Source organism: Macaca mulatta, chromosome 11, assembly GCF_049350105.2.
Source record: "Macaca mulatta isolate MMU2019108-1 chromosome 11, T2T-MMU8v2.0, whole genome shotgun sequence".
NCBI lineage: Eukaryota > Metazoa > Chordata > Mammalia > Primates > Cercopithecidae > Macaca > Macaca mulatta.
Genome location: NC_133416.1, coordinates 108,638,415 through 108,657,291, shown reverse-complemented (window position 1 = coordinate 108,657,291; position 18,877 = coordinate 108,638,415). Strand labels below are relative to the sequence as shown.

Sequence of the window (18,877 nt, the reverse complement as noted above, 5' to 3'; positions counted from 1 at the left end):
CTATTTCATTTCATATTTATATACACACATACCTTCCTGCATCACACTATATATATTGTCTAGCAATTTATCTTTTTATCTTTTTTTTTTTTGAGACAGGGTCTCGCTTTCTCCCAGGCTAGAATGCAGTGGCATGATCATGGCTCATTGTAGCCTCGACTTTGTGGGCTCAAGTGATGCTCCCACCTCAGCCTCCAAGTAGCTGGAACTACAGCAATGTGCCACATGCCCAGCCAATTTTTTGATTTTCAGTAAAGACAAGACCTCACTACGTTGTCCATACTGGTCTCGAACTCCTGAGGTCAAGCAATCCTGCTTCTGCCTCCCAAAGTGCTGGGATTACAGGCGTGAGCCACCATGCATGGCTATATTTTTCTTTAAACTATGTATTTTCATATCTTTCCTTGCTTTTACTCAGCTGCCTCATTCTCTTTAACTGTATCAAAAGTAGTTCACTGTATGGAAAGACCATAAATTACATTATTAGTTCCCTGGACTGCTTTAACCAGATTTGTCTAAAACATTGCCCCTTTTAAAGAAGGAAAAAAGAAAGGTTATACCTTGCGTTTCTGCTCCAGATACTGATCAGTTTCAGCAGAGGAGTAGGAGAATATTGACTCTCAGATCCAAGCCTGCTGATCTAGGAGACAAAGTAAAAAACAGAATACCAAATACATATACCAAATTATAGAAAAACCACAAATAACAAGCACAGAAATCACAGCAGAGGATGAAAAAGACAAGGGACAGAGATTAACATCCAAATGACAGAATAAGTATAAAGAGATCCAAAAGAACATATACACAGGAAAAATGGCAAAGGTGATGCATGGAAGTGCTAGACACTAGAAAATAAATGGTATTTTAAGTTTCAGAGTGTTGAAAATGACTGGGACCTCCAACACCTAGAAACATTTCCTAAAATCAAATCTCTCCTTCAGTCTACACCTATACCAGTTATCATCACCAAGGGATTACAACCAGAGAAATCAAAATAGGAAGTCTGTAATAGAAACACCTGTGTGTTTTCCCTCACGCTTGTCAAAAGCCAGAGGCAATGCTATGTGAGGTGCTATAAAAATCATGTTACAGGCCGGGCGCAGTGGCTCACGCCTGTAATCCCAGCACTTTGGGAGGCCGAGGCAGATGGATCACCTAAGGTCAGGAGTTCAAGACCAGCCTGGCCAACAAGGCGAAACTCCATCTCTACTAAAAATACAAAAATTAGTTGGGCATTGTGGTGCATGCCTGTAATTCCAGCTACCTGGGAGGCTGAGGCAGGAGAATCTCTTTCTTGAACTCAGGAGGCAGAGGTTGCAGTAAGCGAGACTCTGTCTCAAAAAAAAAGTTATGTTACAGTTGCTAAAGAGACACATTCATATTCAGTTGAGCCTTAAGTGTAAATGCTACGGTATAGCAGAAACTAACTCTTGAGTTTTAGGTGGTAGTGAAGGCAAAGAAAAGTGTTCTAAAAACTTCCAGAAAGAAGGGCTCGATGTAAAAGAAAAGACCCAGGTAAGCATTCATGTCTGGGTGGTAGCTATGTTGGTGAGTTAGTAATAAAGGAAAAAGCAGAAGGCATACAGGCAGATGTAGAAATCGAGATTTACCTGGGGCCAAACTGCACCATGAAACACAGCATCAATTTCTTCTGTTCTAAACTGGTATGATTCCCAGTCCAAAAAGATATCAGTTACCATTTTGATTCCAAGACGTCTTAAATTTTTCAATGGATTAATAAATCTCAGCTGTATCTGTAAAACAAAGATCTTCTGTTTAAAAAATACATATATATCATTTTTATCCCTGATTCCTCAGAGAGGCACTCTTACTCAGGTGGCTAAGAATTAAACTGGAAATCCTATTACTAAATCTGTTGACTTGATTTATATGGGAACACCAACCAAGCAAATTGTCTTACTTTTCTCATTGAACAAGAAAAGAAAGCAGAGTCTTAAAACAATATCACTGCCTAGTAGTCACACTAGTTATCCTTAAGAAAAAACATTATTACAACTGGAATAGTTGTTTTGTAGTCTATACTGTTTTACTGTTTTATTCAAGTAAAATCCTGATTTCTTCCCACGAATAGAGAATTCTAAACAAAGCAAAAATTTTCTTTTTCTTTTTTTTCCCAACATAATGCCTTATATTAGGGGGGAAAAATTAAATCTTCATTTCAAATGAAAGTCATTTTTCTATGTATTTTCATACTTACTATTTTACTTTTTATAAGACTAGAAGTTATAAATTATTCTTGTTAAAATTAGCCTAGGGGACTAGTTAAGGAATTTATGACTTTTCCATACAGTGAAATACTTTGTACAGCAAGAGGATGAGGTGACTGAATCAAGGGATAGGAAGATTTCAGCATACATAGTTCAAAGAAAAATGCAATTTAGAAAGAAATATGATTTGTCTGTTTAGAGGCATAGAGGCTGGAATGAGTGTGAAGTAAAAGCAAACCTTTAAAATAACGAACATTGCTACTTCCACTGGCATCTCCTTCCCTGTGAGTTATACAATCACAAATTCACAGCCAATTTGTTCAGGCTCAGAATAGGACAATTTATTGAGTCCCTACTAATGGCTCCAGTGGCATGCCAGCCACGGTCGTGACCTCAATTCAACTGAAAATCTTATTAAAGGCAAATTTATTGAATGTATGTAAGAGACTGAAAATGCCAAAGACATTTCTTTTTTCTTTCTTTCTTTTTTTTTTTTTTTGAGATGCAGTTTCACTCTTGTTGCCCAGAATGAACTGCAATGACACAATCTGGGATCACTGCAACCTACGCCTCCTGGGTTCAAGTGATTCTCCTGCCTCAGCCTCCCGAGTAGCAGGGATTACAGGCATGTGCCACCATGCCCGGCTCGTTTTGTATTTCTGGTAGAGACAGGGTTTCTCCATGTTGGTCAGGCTGGTCTCGAACTTCCCATCTCAGGTGATCCACCAGTCTCGACCTCCCAAAGTGCTCGGACTGCAGGCGTGAGCCACTGCACCTGGCCCAAAGATATTTCAGTAGGAGGAATTACTACAAATTTCAGGACAGAGCTTCATGGAATAGGCAGATTTCTACTGGGTACTAAAGAATGAAGAGCTTTAGGCCAAGCAGAGGAGAGACAAGGGCCTCAGAGGGATTTTGCCCTAGCACAGAAAGTTTAAAAAAAAAAAAAGGGAGAAGATTCAACCCCTGCTCGTTTTCCCACTTGATTAGGAAACTGTGGGCTCTAGACATAAAAGTGATAATTTATTTTTATATATCACCTTAATTACCTACGTTAAAACCTAAAAGTCACCTTGCAATTTATAAAGACAACACAAATGCTCTCATACAGTGAATATCAAGTCTTACGGCCAAGATAACATGAAGAAAACTAATAGGAAAATTATGTATCATGAAAATCTGATAATCTGACCAACAGAAGTATTTGAATCTGATATAGCACATTTTAAATTCAAGTAAATATGAACAAGGATGTCATTAGTTTGCTGAGCAAGCCTGAGGAATCATGGTATCTCACATATGGTCTACTTTTAGCTTATTATCTTATTATACAAGTCACAAAGGAATTGACAGTAAGCAAGCACAGGTGATGTAGTTACAAGTCATTCTGCTCTGCTTCAACTAGCAATATTTTTATCAGCTGCATCAAGTTTAGTGAAAGATAAAAATCATCCCTGATATTTGAAAAAAACATGGTATCTGGAGGAAATATGAAGCTCACAACTGCAAACATGGTATCAAATAGACACTCCCCACCCGTCTCCCATTCCCACCAACCACCCTTCCCATCGGGTACAATCTGCATGTTCTATTCATTTCTGTAACTAAAGCGCCAGCTGCCCAATTTACTCAATAATTGTTGAATAAACTAGAGAAAAACCCTGAAAATGAGCAATCATACACTTTAATTCCTAGAGGAACAGTCAATATGATTGAGTTTGTGTGTGTTTACAAGTTACATTGTTGCTTAAATGTAAAAAAAAAAAACCCAAAACCAACAATTTTCAAGTATCTTTCAATGCCGATCAATGCCCTGAAGGAAAGACACAAAAAAGTAAATATATAACTGAGCTGAAGCACATAAATGTAGAACATTAACTCACTTAAGCAAAACTACTGTGCAATAATTCACTAAGGAATTCCTCAGATGGGTCCAAGAATTTCAAAGGAAAATATAAGAAAGCTCATATCTGTCAACAAGCTTAAAATCTCATTAACTAATGAACTGTGATATTGCATAAATGATCCTTCGAGTTACTGATTATTGACTTGGGAGGGAGGCTGTATTACTAAGTAACTTCTAAGTTAACCAAAAATGTGAAGGCACTACACAGGCAAACCTTTCAAAATTTAATATATTCATATACAGATAAAGTCACTATCACTTGCTACAAGGCATAAACAGGTTCTCACTTAATTCTTCCCGTGGCCCTTATTATGCTCTCATTTAACAGAGAAAGAACTTTCTAAGACCTCTTTTCTGCTTCCATTCTTGGCCTCCCATAGTCCCTTTTCCACAAAGCCACCAAAGCAGTATTTTTAAAACACTACACAGTCCTTATCACTCACCTGCTTCGAGCCTCTCAGCAGTTTCCGTTATCTTTAGAAGTAAATTCACCCCCTCGTCATAGCCTACAAGGTCCTACAGAGCCCATACGACCTACCTCTTCATCCTCACCTTACATGACTCTTCCTGCTCCTGGTGCTCTAGCCACCACAGCCTTGTCTATTCTTACAACATGTCAAGACCATTCCCAACCAGGGATTTTGCACTAGTCATTTTCTTTGCCTGAAATGTTTTTCTCATGGTGAGGTGTAAGCTCAAAGAGCACCTTTTTATAGAGGACCCTCACCATCCTAGTAAATGAAGCACCTATCCACCCCCACACTAGTCACTTTCTATAATATTTCCTCATCTTACATTAAATTTTGCACATCTTCCATGTCTCTCCTTAACATGCTCATGATTTCTTCTACTTTCTCTAATATATGGAGTGTTTTTATAATAGCTATTTTAATGTCCTTGTCTAATTTTTTTTTTTTTTTTTTTTTAGAGGCAGAGTCTCACTCTGTTGCCCATGATGGAATGCAGTGGTTTGATCTTGGCCTACTACAGCCTCAATTTCCTGAGATCAAGTGATCCTCTCACCTTAGCTTCCTGAGTACAGGTGTGTGCTACTGAGCCTGGTTAATTTTTTACTTTTTGCAAAAATAGGGTCTTGCTATGTTGTCCAGGCTGGTCTCAAACTCCTGGCCTCCAGTGATCCTCCCACCCTGGCTTCCCAAAGTGGTGGCATCAACCTCCTTGTCTAATTCTATTATCTGTGTCATTTCTGGATCTGCTTCTATTGATTGCCCTTTCTCTTCATTATGGGTAAAATTTTCCTCCTACTTTGTATGCCTGGTAATGTCTGACTGCATGTCAGACATTGTGAAATTTATTTTCACTTAAATCATTTAAAATTTTGGGCTTTGTTCTGGGATCAAACTTGAAAAATGTTTGACCTTTTAAAGTGAGCCCACAGCAGCCTCTATTCTAGTGCTAATTTGGATCCATGACTGAGGCAACATCTTCCAAAGACTCTCCCCCGGTGTATTGTGTATTACGGGATTTCTACTGTGGCTGTTGGGGATGTAGGCTATTTCCAGTCCTGTGTTAGTCTGAGGACTGTTTTGCCTGCTCCTTTATAGTGGTTTTGCACTTCCAACCAAGATGGAGTAAAAGGGACTGGATTTACCCTCCTCTCTTAAGCAACTAAGGAAGTAAACAAAATATATAAACAATAATTTTCAGACGTTGGACATCAGGCAGCAGAGAACAGTGATCCCTGAGAGGCGGAAAGCAAAGGAAATGAGCCTTGTGATTTCCCTACCTTACTGCCTGGAGAGTTTTCAGGCCTCAGTGCAGGAAGCAAGAGCCCAGGCAGAGTCCACTGACCCCAAGATAAAGAGACAGAGCTGGGCAACTTGGGGAGGCAAAGGCAGCTAGAACTCACAGGGCAGAGTACTGACAGGTGAGAGTTACACCGAGAATGAGCCTCAGGACCCTGCAGAAGGGTCTCCTCATTTTATTTTCCTTCCAGAATGTACTTCCCTCTGACATTATTTTAATTATGTGTATATTTATTTATTTATTCATTCATTCTTTTTCTCCCCATATACTGAGTCCTCACATGTCTCACTCCTTCCCTGGAACAATGTCTGGCACACAGTAGGTGCTCAATAAGTACTTAATGAACAAATAAAAGAACATAAATGTCTGTGTGCTTTGCTGACTATTCCCAGTGCTTAGTACAGTACCTGACACATAGTAGAGGCTCAATTAATATTTACTGAAGAAATGAATGAAAGAACGAGAAAAACAAAATGTGACTACCAAAATGGAAGAAGTGTTCTAAATCTCTGCATCTTGGTTATCAGAGAATATAATTTCATTGCTAAAACAGATTCACATCCATGCATAGCCCAAACCAGCAGCCTAAAATTTTGGCAGTCAATTTTCACTTATCATGATCATATTTGACAGGCAGTTCACTGGGCATATCTAGAAATCAAATGAAATAAATTTTGGCCAAATTAAAACTGTGCCTATTTGGAATTAACTGAGAGTCAACAGCAGAAATCTGAGTCTGGAGCTCTACTTCAAGTTGCATTTTCTCCCAGAAGCCTTCAGTCCATAAGATATTATGAGGCCGGGCAAGGTGGCTCATGCCTGTAATTCCAACACTTTTGGAGGCCGAGGTGGGCAGATCACCTGAGGTCAGGAGTTCGAGACCGGCCTGGCCAACATGGTGAAACCCCGTCTCTACTAAAATACAAAAATGAGTCGGGCGTGGTGGCGGGCGCCTGTACTCCCAGCTAAGGACTGCTCAGGAAGCTGAGGCAGGAGAATCACTTGAACCTGGGAGGCGGAAGTTGCAGTGAGCCGGGATCATGCCACTGCACTCCAGCCTGGGCAACAGAGCGAGACTCTGTCTCAAAAAAAAAAAAAAGATTATGGACTATTTCCCTAAACTCCAAAGAGTTCACTCATGTCCACGGATCTATTTCAACAGAACATAAATTGTCTTGAATATAATTAGAACACACTTCCTGAGCACCTTTTGGCAGTTGGCCAGCTGGTTTGTTTTGCCCCATCTTACTATTTATATTTACTCAAAACACTGCACTTATTGTAGGTAAGCATCTCTACTTTTTAAAGACTTCCACGCAACTCTCAAAATAACAGTGCTGATGGTAACAGTGGTCTATTCATTTTCCAGCCATCCTGGAGAAATGAGAGTTGGAAGATACCTTATACTTCTAGGCTCTTGGAATTAAAATCTAAGAAATATCAGCTCAAGCATTTGACTTGGATTCCTAAGAAACAGAGAACTAACCCACTCACTACGAATCCATCTCTTTTTAAAATATACACTTGATATAATTTGCATTTTCTGGTCATAAGTAAATATTTATAACAGCAAAGAGTCCCACTACGTGGAAGACTGTTTTAAGAAGATACTTTCAAAGGGTTGTATAAGGATTGAACTTGGGAGAGTGTTAGTAAATCAGGCCCAACTCAATGCCCAAGACACCCATGAGCCCAAGAAGAAAGCATCTATAGCGAATCTCTCACCTTTTCTCGTTGGTCAAGGATGTGTGATACGGTTGCCGTCATACAGAGCAGTATCTGCAAAATCTTTGGCAGGTATGCGCTGATCAGATGATTAATGTTTTTCAATACTATCTCAAGGCTGTTTAAGATACCATGCTGACGACCTAAAGGAAGAACTTCAGACAAATCCAAGTCTTCTACTGCTTGAATGACTGCAGAATGGCACTCACCTAGTGAAACAAAGAGGAGAGGTCATGTAAGGTAACATATTAGTTTGTTACTATTTATAATTGTAGTTTTATTTCCATTTCCCTTAATAATACAGTATTTTCTACTGTCATAATTTATAGATAACAATGCACTTTTCTTCTATATTATCTCCTTTTGGTTCTTACCAAATATTCAATGAGCCACATAAGACAGGTTTAACTACCCCCATTTTAGAGAAGAAGAGACTAAGGAATAAGAGGGTAACAAATCTGCAACCGAACTAAGTCTCTAAGCCTAATTCTCATCCAACTTATTTACACTATCCCTCAAAACCTGAGTTATGAATTAAGTTTCTCATTCCATCTGGCAATTTTTTTTTTTTTTTTTTTTGAGACAGAGTCTCAGTTTGCCATCCAGGCTGGAGTGCAGTGGCGCAATCTCGGCTCACTGCAACCTCCACCTCCCAGGTCCAAGCCAGTTCTCCTGCCTCAGCCTCCCGAGTAGCTGGGATTACAGGCACCCACCACCACACCCAGCTGGTTTTTGTATTTTTAGTAGAGTTGGAGTTTCACCATGTTGGCCAGGCTGGTCTCGAATTCCTGACCTCAGGTGATCCACCCACCTCAGCCTCCCAAAGTGCTGGGATTATAGGCATGAGTCACCGCACCCGGCCCTCCATCTGGTAACTTTCTATACACTTTTCTTACTCTCCGTTGCACTCAGCTCTGCTGAGTTTGGCAGTTTCACTAAAAGTACCTTTCTGTATTACAAGTTCCTTGAAGGCTGAGAATCAAGTTTTATTTCTCTTATAGCCCCTGGTTAATAAATAAAATCAGAGTCCCTTATAAACAGCTGCTGCCATATTAATTTCAAAACTTACTAAAAAGATACAAATTGTTATTGCTTGACCTTTACTCCAAACCATCTGATGTGAGGTCATGAGCTTATGGATTCATACACCCAAATGGGCCATCCATAAGAGTAGCATCTATACCCATCCTCCTACAATGGGAGTTATACATTGAATGGAAACTTTTTTTTGGCATTCATCAGAGCCAACCTCCTTTACAGGGCAATATTATACTGAATGAAAAACCTGTTAACAGCTGGAACTATTATCATAGAAAAAATACAAAAACAAATGCAACAGAATACCCTATAAATAATTTTCTATGTTGGCCTCAAGCAAAGCAATTTGGGGACTGGAACAGAGCTTTCATAACCAGAAAGGTCTGAGTTCGAATCCCAACTCTACCACTTTTCATCTGAGTTACCACAGGTGAAATACCTTTCTAAACCTAAGTTTCCTCATGTGTAACACGGGGACAGTCAAGTAATGACAGCTCATGTGGTTGGTTGTCTGAAGGATCAACTGAGTTATAAGTAAATGAGTCTGTCATAACGTCTGGCATAAAGTAAGTACTCAAAATGATGTTAGTCATTACTGTTATTAATAATTACTGACATTCCATACCAAAGAACATAGCACAGAGCACTCTAGCTCAATGTATACACGATTACATCCATTTCATCTCAACTACGAGGTTGAGGGCACAGATTGTACTTTTCTATTTTTAACTTAACAGAGTGTCCAGGGCACAGGAGGTATTCAATAAATCATTACTGAATAGATGAATGACTCAGGGAATGAATAAATGCCAAACAATTAACACCAATTTGCAGTATGCTTTGAATTTCTTAGAAGAAACCTATTCTTTGTACTATAGGAGTAAGTATTAACCATTTTTCAAACAGTCTAAATATGCAATAAAAATACACATTTTCTCATCAGGGGCTCTAACACAAGAGTGCCGATAATCCACAGGGCCAATGGTCAGTTTCATGCAATTCAATCGAAGTTTAAAATGAACTGCACTTCAGCAGAAAGATTGCCATCAAGGTTGAGAGGAACAACCCTGTTAGAAAGATGCCCAGGAGCGTGGGGAATGTAGCCTGAGATGTGAGAAGTCCACCGCAGACAACAGGTATTAGAGTGAGAGGTAGCTGATAGTTACCATTCTTGAAGTGCCTCACAGGTTCAAACAGCAGGTCTAAGAATATCTGGATCTCCTCAGGTTGGGTCCCGGCCAGGAATCGCAGGACAATGGCCATGCGGGTGCCTGAAGCAGATTTCCCCTGAGTTTTACTCCCAGTCTTATTTTTCATTCGCCCATACAAAATTCTGAAAAGACAAAAGCACATTATTTATTTGCACATTAATTCTAAAATACAAGTTGTTTTGTTTGCCTAAAAGGCTAGAAGAGCAACTCAATCGATTTAAATGGATATACTATGAAACACAGAAACATGAAAACAGAAATCAGATACTTAACATAGACAATGAAAAAAGTCAACAACAGAATAAGGCTAAGAGAGCTACATGCAGTGATGGGTGCCTGCAGTCCCAGCTACCTGAGGGGTTGAGCCAGAGTATCACTTGAGTTCAGGAATTTAAAGCCAGCCTGGGCAACTTAGTAAGACCATGTCTCTATAAAAAAATTCAAAAATTAAAACAAAACGAAACAAAACGAAAGAAAAAACAAGGCTAAGGGAAGCAAGAAGGACAAAGGCCAGAAGGTGGTTTGTTATGGGAGAAAAAATAGGCAAATCAAAGGTAAGTCTAATCATGAAAAAATGAAAATGAGAATATATAGATTAAAAGGGAATAAAATGGCCGGGCGCGGTGGCTCAAGCCTGTAATCCCAGCACTTTGGGAGGCCGAGACGGGCGGATCACGAGGTCGGGAGATCGAGACCATCCTGGTTAACACGGTGAAACCCTGTCTCTACTAAAAAATACAAAAAACTAGCCGGGCGAGGTGGCGGGCACCTGTAGTCCCAGCTACTCGGGAGGCTGAGGCAGGAGAATGGCGTGAACCCGGGAGGCGGAGCTTGCAGTGAGCTGAGATCCGGCCACTGCACTCCAGCCTGGGTGACAGAACGAGACTCCGTCTCAAAAAAAAAAAAAAAAAAGGGAATAAAATAAGAGAAGACAATTGTAAGTTATTAAGGAAGCTGGAAACAATTCAATGAAAAAGCTACTTTTCGGGAAAAAAACCACAAAAATAAACAAAAGGAACTTAAGAAAAAAAACCCACAGAGACCAATACTTATTGGAAAACTTGAAGCTAATACAGTTTACAGGTGGGCTTTTTAAACTTTCAAGGAAGAAAATAATTTCTATGCTATGAAGTTTCATAGCAGGGAAACAGTCTTTTCTCATTTATGAATGTGGCATAATTGTGATACTGAGAAGGGTTAATGAACAAAAATAAAACTACATGCCAATCTTGCTTACAAACATAAAACACAACATTTGTAACTATAGTATCCAGTGCTGCACTAAAACCAAATAAGGATTGCCCCAGGAAATGCAAGAAAGAGTCATTAGTAAAATCTACTAGATCAATACAGATGAATGGTTCCTGGAAAAAGTTAATATAATAACTTTAATACATGTTCAATAGGCACTCTAATAATATTTAACATCCACTACTGATAAAATTCCAAAGAACAATAAAAGCTACTTTCTTAACATGATAAAAAACTTACTGACTTAATACTCAAAAATCAAAAATAGTTTTCAAACTTTTTGATATTAGGATCTCTTTACACTATTAAAAATTAATGAGGTCTCCAAAGACTTTGTGTATGTAAATTTTACCTATTTGATAGTTATTGTATTAGAATTTAAAACTGAGGAATTAAAAGTGTACATTGGTTTATTAATTCATTTTAAAATATTCACAATAAACTTATTACATGTTAACATCAATAACATTGTAATAAAAATAATTATATTTTCCAAATGTCCACCCTACTCCTGCAAACTAGTGAGACTAGTGGCATTGTTTTATTTATTCTTTCGTCTGACTTAACAGAAGATAACTGGATTCTCATATGTGCTTCTACATTCAATCTATTATAATACATTGGGGTTGAAAAAAATTCAGCCTTATACATAGATAGGTAGTTGAAGAAGGGAGAAATATTTTTTAAACTTTCAGATAATTGTAGATATCCCATTTTGATACTACATCAAAGCTCAACAAGTTGAAAGATTAGCTGCCATGTGGAATCTGAAACCCCATCAACAAACTTGATGAACTCTGTTACACTAAAATCCATGTATCTTGCACTTTGAATGAATCTTTTACCCATACACCATTCTATTACATGCATCAGTTACTTGGAAAATATTGGTTTACTAAGTTATGCAGAAATGTCAAATGTTGACACATTTCATTGCAAACCAAAAAAAGAAATTTGTTTATTAACATTTGTTAAGATTACTAATCATCTCATCAGAAAAGTCTTTAAGCATTGGGAAGATGTCAGGTTCACAGTACCAAATAAAAGTTTTCTCCAATCCTAATTTCCACTTGAATGCTAGAATTTAGTTATTGGAAATAAACGCTGTCAGTTGTTTTCCTTGAAGTGGCAGGCTCACTGCGTTCATGTTCAAGAAAATGCCTGTGAAAAGAATCCTAGTGTATACGTCTTACAAATAAGAAAAGGAGCTAGTTCAGCTTGTACATCAAATACTCACACAGGTGCCATTCACTGAGACAGCCCATGCACAGCAAAAGTATTTTATGCATTCTTCCCACTTTATCATACATGTACTCAGGGTCAAGATTCATCAACTGTGTTTGTTTGTTTGTTTATTAAATAACTCCAAATATGTGGCAATGAAGAATGACTAGTAGAATTTGGTGCCACTGTCTTGATTTATGTGCTAGGGTACTAGGAGTCTTACCCACCGTTGTTTTTGCCTTGTCAGTACATATGTCAACACAGTGAAAAAAGATAAGGTCTTAGTAGTAGCAGTATAAAAAAGCTTTGGCCAGTCACAGAGGCTCAAAGCACTTGAAGAAGGTATCACTGATAATGACACATTTGAGATGAGACCAAATGAGTAAGAGGTGTCAGCTGTCATGTCTTCCATGCAGGCGGATGAGCAAGCGCTAAGAATTTAAAGTGGGTTCTGAGAGAGGTGGTAAACAGGAAGAAATATGGTTATAGATATCATTTGAAGCTACCATATCAAGCCCTGTAGGGAGTAGTCAGGACTTTCTATTACATTCTGAGTAAAATGAGATGTCAAAAGGTTTGTAAACAGGGGACTAACATAATCTGTGACTGTTATTATCATTTGTGATTTTTTGGTTAGAGAGAATACAAGAAAACGCAACGAAAGCTACTAAAACTAATGAAAGTTTTGTCATGTGGATGGCTAAACAACACAAAAATCAATAGCTTTTATATATAATCAGTTATGTAGCAAAAATAAACTAGAAAATGTAAGAGGGAAAATTCCCTCTACAGAACAAAACATCGTTATAAAATGAAAAGACTTTATTGAAAGACTACAAAAAAGGAATGATTTGAATAAATGAAGACAAACACTAATGCAACTTCTCCTCAAATCAAAAGGGGAAATTAGGAAAACCAAAGCAAATGCTCATCTAGATTCTAGAAAAAAACAAAATATTTTGGAAAGAAAGGACTAATGAGATGACTTCCTCTGATATATACAAGAATGCATTTAAGTCCTTTATGATTATTATTATAAACAAACCAGTGCAGAATTGGAACAAGGCAGATCAATGTAAAGCTATCAAAAGCCGATTGAAAGAGTCAATTATACATGGATATTTAGTGCATATTAAAAGTGGCACTCTGGGCCGGGCGCGGTGGCTCACGCCTGTAATCCCAGCACTTTGGGAGGCCAAGGCGGGCGGATCATGAGGTCAGGAGATCAAGACCATCCTGGCTAACACGGTGAAACCCTGTCTCTACTAAAAATACAAAAAATTAGCCAGGCGTGATGGCCGGCACCTGTAGTCCCAGCTACTCGAGAGGCTGAGGCAGGAGAATGGCGTGAACCCAGAGGCGGAGTTTGCAGTGAGCAGAGATCACGCCACTGTACTCCAGCCTGGGCGACAGAGCGAGACTCCGTCTCAAAAAAAAAAAAAAAAAAAAAAAAGTGGCACTCTGGCTGGACATGATGGCTCATGCGTGTAATCACAGCACTTTGGGAAGCCAAGGCAGGTGGACAGCCTGAGCTCAGAAGTTTGAGACCAGCCGGGGCAACATAGTGAAACAAAATTAGCTGGGCATTGTGGCATGTGCCTGTAGTCCCAGCTACTTGGGGAGCTGAGGCAGGAGGATTGCTGGAGCCCAGGAGATCCAGGCTGCAGTGAGCTGTGTTTGCACCACTGCATTCCAGCCTGGGTGACAAAGACAGACCCTGTCTCTGAAATAAATACATATGGCTCTCAAATCAGCAGAGAAAGGTTGGACTTTTTAAAAAAAATATTATTTATTTATTTATTTATTTTGAGACAGAGTCTTGCTCTGTCACCCAGGCTGGAGTGCAGTGGCGCAATCTCGGCTCACTGCAACCTCTGCCTCCCGGGTTCAAGTGATTCTCCTGCCTCAGCCTCCCAAATAGCTGGGATTACAGGCACGTGCCACCACACCCAGCTAATTTTGGTACTTTTAGTAAAGACGGGGTTTCACCATGTTGGTGTTATTTCATTTCATACATCAAAATAAATTCCAGATGAATAAAATAATCAAATTAAAACAAACAGAATGAGAAGAAAACAGAGAGGAATATCATTTACCTGCTTTTAGAAAATACAGGTTGTCAGACATTTAAAAAAAAAAAATTCATGAGAAAATAAACACAAATGACCCATAATCTTTTAAAACAATTCATCTTCACTAGTAAATCTAAAATATGTGAAGTCATACAACATGATATCCTTTATCACCAACAAATTAGCAAGAATTAAAACAATCAAAAAATAATAACAAACAACAGCCTAGTGTTGGAATGGTATGAAACAGGCATTCTACTGCCGGTAGGAATATAAAGTGGTTCAAACTTGTGGTTGAAAAGAAGTAGTTCTGAACAACAATTTGGTAATAGACACCAAAAAGTTTAAAAATCTTCATCAATTTTCCTATCAAGAATCTATTCTAATCCATCAATCAAATAAGATTTATAGGTATTCAATGTAAGATTTTCTATTTTGAAAAAAACAAACAACAAAAACTACAGACAGGCAAAATGCTCGACACAAGTAAATGATGGCTTGTCTATATGATGAAGAATCACATTTTGAAACATTTCATGATCTAAGAGAATTCTTGTAAAATATTAAGTGAAAAAAGGTTATAAAACATTTTATAAAATATAAGATGATTTCTGCTATTTTTGTTTCTGTAATCCACCAATAATTGTAATTTTGTATATTCACTGACTCAAATATTTTTATGTCTATTATAGTAAAGTTCTTAAAGCTCGCTATAAATGGAATCTTGATGCTGGCTACAAATGGAACTAAAGAGAGCCATTAGACAAGTACTAGCAGAGTCTCCAGAGCACAACTGAACCAGCTCCTATTAAGGAAACAGAAGCCCAGTGGATCTAAAAAACTTTCCCTATCTGATAGAACTACACAGTACAGGGTTGGAACAAAAGCAAACCTCTGTTAAATCCCAATCCCATGATCTTTCCAATTCCTATCATTCCAGAGCTGGTGAGATGAAAGATTTAAGCTTCATTTTTCTTTATACCCAGCATATATAAACTTTGTATTATTTATGGATCATCTTTGTGCTCTACCATTTATAATTAACAGAATAATAACATCATTAAATATCACATGATATTTGGAAAATGGAGTGAATTATTTCTACTGTATCTCAACAGTAAAATTTAGGAAAATATTAAATTCAATTTTAATATTATTATTACAATACTATGGTAAGAGCTTTCTTTATATTAGGGACCATGTGTGGTGGCTCACGAATGTAATCCCAGCACTTTGGGAGGCAGAGGCGGGATCTCTGAGATCAGGTGGATCACCTGAGATCAGGAGTTTGAAACCAGCCTGGCCAACATGGTGAAACTCTTTCTCTACTAAAAATACAAAAATTAGCCAGGCATGGTGGAGCACGCTTGTGATCCCAGCTACTCAGGAGGGTGAGGCACAAGAATAGCTTGAACCTGAGAGGGTGGAGGTTGCAGTGAGCTGAGATCACACCACTGCACTCCAGCCTGGGTGACAGAGTGAGACTCCCTCTAAAATAAATAAATAAATAAATAAAGATCTTTCTTTATGTTAGGAACAAAAATTAGTCTCTATAACAATTTGACTTCTCCCAAAAGTACATTTCAAAAAAAAAGCAGCTGGCCGTGATGGCTCACACTTGTAATCCTAGCACATTGGGAGGCCAAGGTGGGAGCATCACTTGAGCCTGAGAGGTCAAGGCTGCAATGAGCTGCGATCATGCCACTACACTCCAGCCTGGGTGACAGAGCAAGACCCCATCTCCAAAGAAAATGCAATCAAAGGAAAATATAAAATGAAATATTCTATTACAATTGTTGAAAGAACCATAATACTACACTCACAATTGTGTTTGTTATTAACTTTTTAAAAATCAGTGTTTAAACAGCATAAATACCTCATCAGAATAGGAAATAGATCCGCTCGGTGGGCTGTTTTCACTACAGTATTATCTTCTGAAATGCTAAAATGCACTATCTCTTCCTTAAAGCTTCTGTCTTCGAGCAACCTTTGTAAGTTTTCCCTTTAAAAACAGAGAATAGCACACATCACCATTTTATCAACAGTGCTTTTGAATAATGAAAGAGTGAAATATGTACACAGAGTAATAACTAAAATAAGGTATATAGTACATATTCTGGTTGATATCCATAAAGGAAAATCCTAAAAAAAACCTCCTAAAATGACAGATTTTCACATTTCAAGAGGTATAATGGATTAGAGAAGATTAGATTCTGTCCATAACTCAGCTGTTCAAAAAAGCATGATACAAAAAGCTTTCTTCAGTTCTTAGAGTGACTTTGATTCTCTAAGTAACCACCAAGATTTTATGGCATTATATTAATAAGAAGAGGAAAATGACATAATATTTACAACACATTTTAAAAATTAACATTCTCTATTTTAGTACCTATGGAGAACAACCCAACAAATATACCACTCGTTTTCATTTCTTGCTTGGAAATATGATGACCTCAGAAAAAAGGGAAATTTCCTAGGCCTTTAAGAAATTATTCTAGAAGAAGCTCTTATGCAGAAATATAAAAATCAGCCAAAGAGACAGCAGTTCTTTCAGCTTCAAGCAACTTACCTGTAAGGGAGGATATGAGGATGTTTATATGTCATTATGCAATCCAAGGTTATTTTTTGCACCATTTGATCTTGGTGTAACAACAACTAAGAACAATATTTTATAGAATTAATGAAGTCATACATACATATACCATAGGACAGCAATTTACTTGTGGTTATTTGCTAAATGAGATCTGCTAAATTCTAAAGTTTTAGACAAGACCCAAAACTGATTGCTAACAACAGCTTCACATTTTCCTGGAAGTAAAAAAAGATGAACAGAATATGTGCAAATTAAAAAACGGAAACAAAACTCTCTGACACCTGCATCCCACAGTCATACCCTGGGGTCTACCAGTTTTTGGGTGAGGCCAATCCTCTCTCTCTCTCTTTTTTTTCTTTTCCGAGACTCTGTTGCCCAGGCTGGAGTGCAGTGATGCGATCTCAACTCACTGCAACCTCCACCTCCTGGGTTCAAGCAATTCTCTTGCCTCGGCCTCTTGAGAAGCTGGAACCACAGGCGCCCATCACCACACCTGGCTAATTTTTTGTGTTTTTGGTACAGATGCGGTTTCACCATGTTGCCCAGGCTGATCTCGAACTCCTGGGCTCAGGTGATCTGCCCGCCTTGGCCTCCCAAGTGCTGGGATTACAGACATGAGCATCTGTGTCCAGGCTGGTGAGGCCAATTCTCTATGTGAATCTGGATTTAAGCCAACCGGGCTGGTCATGTACTAAGGAAAATCTCTTATCCTATGAAGGTAATGATAGTCAATAAGATGCCAAGAAAAACATCCAAATGAAAAAAGAATCTGTTTCCCCAGATGGCTTAGAATGACATCCAATGCTTACTTCGTTTCTGACATTAATTAATTAATTAATTAAATTTTTTTTGAGATGAAGTCTCGCTCTGTTGCCCAGGCTGGAGTGCAGTGGCGTGGTCTCGGCTCACTGCAAGCTCCGCCTCCCAGGTTCATGCCATTCTCCTGCCTCAGCCTCCCAAGTCGCTGGGACTACAGGCGCCCGCCAACACGCCTGGCTAATTTTTTGTATGTTTAGTAGAGACGGGGTTTCATCGTGTCAGCCAGGATGGTCTCCATCTCCTGACCTCCCAAAGTGCTGCGATTATAGGCATGAGCCACAGTGCCCGGCCCAACATTAATTTTTTTCTGCAAGCTTATCTGAAATTCAGGGCCACATAATTATGACTGCAATGGACTATAACAGATCCTGAAATCCCAGTCCTTTATGAAGTCTCACTAAACTAGAAGGGAAAAGTAGTCACTTGTTTTTTTGTATAAACCCTACTCCCTTCTAAGAGCTAATTTCCATGATATAATTCATGGTTTGCTATTCTCACTGTTAACACAGCCAGTCAATGTTTAGTCACCCAAAATGCTTTTAAAATTAGCTAAGTAAGTGCTAAAATTGTTTCTCAAGATAACAGAAAATATGTCTATTAATTAAAAAAAAAAACCTTTAATACTTAAAATGTAGACATAGGCCCTATTCAGCAATTATTGAAAATCTAAGCTACTCTGACAAAGAAAATGATAGAGATAAGTTCACAAAGAATTATAGTGCCAAGAGTTTACTTTACTGACCTGAAGATATAACTCATATAATTTGGATTCCAGATATAAGGCCCGTGGATTTGAAAATTTAGAGAAAACTTGCAAATGAGCAATTAATTGCCTAAACAAAAACAAAACAGAGTGTTACAGATTTAAAGAATTGACATCATTTTCTTAAACTGACATTATCTACAATTTTATTCTGAATAGAACTTCAAACACCCTGCCTATAGTTTCACTATTATACAAACAAGACTTAGTTATTTACATTTAGGAAATTATTCTCCAGAAATCTCATATTTCGGGCAGTCCTGTCCCTAAAATTCAGGTT

General features: G+C 38.2%; 1 protein-coding gene across 1 annotated transcript in view; it reads right to left on the bottom strand.

Moving 5' to 3' along the window:
- Positions 1-18,877, bottom strand: part of UTP20 (UTP20 small subunit processome component) — a 109,140-nt gene that overhangs the window by 51,631 nt on the left and 38,632 nt on the right. Inside the window, exons 23-29 of the mRNA XM_001091709.5 lie at positions 18,577-18,667; positions 16,992-17,077; positions 16,299-16,424; positions 9,831-9,997; positions 7,627-7,835; positions 1,611-1,754; positions 561-640 (exon numbers count right to left, since the gene is read on the bottom strand). Of these exons, the coding sequence (XP_001091709.3) occupies positions 561-640; positions 1,611-1,754; positions 7,627-7,835; positions 9,831-9,997; positions 16,299-16,424; positions 16,992-17,077; positions 18,577-18,667 (903 nt within the window). The remainder of the gene's footprint in view (positions 1-560; positions 641-1,610; positions 1,755-7,626; positions 7,836-9,830; positions 9,998-16,298; positions 16,425-16,991; positions 17,078-18,576; positions 18,668-18,877) is intronic.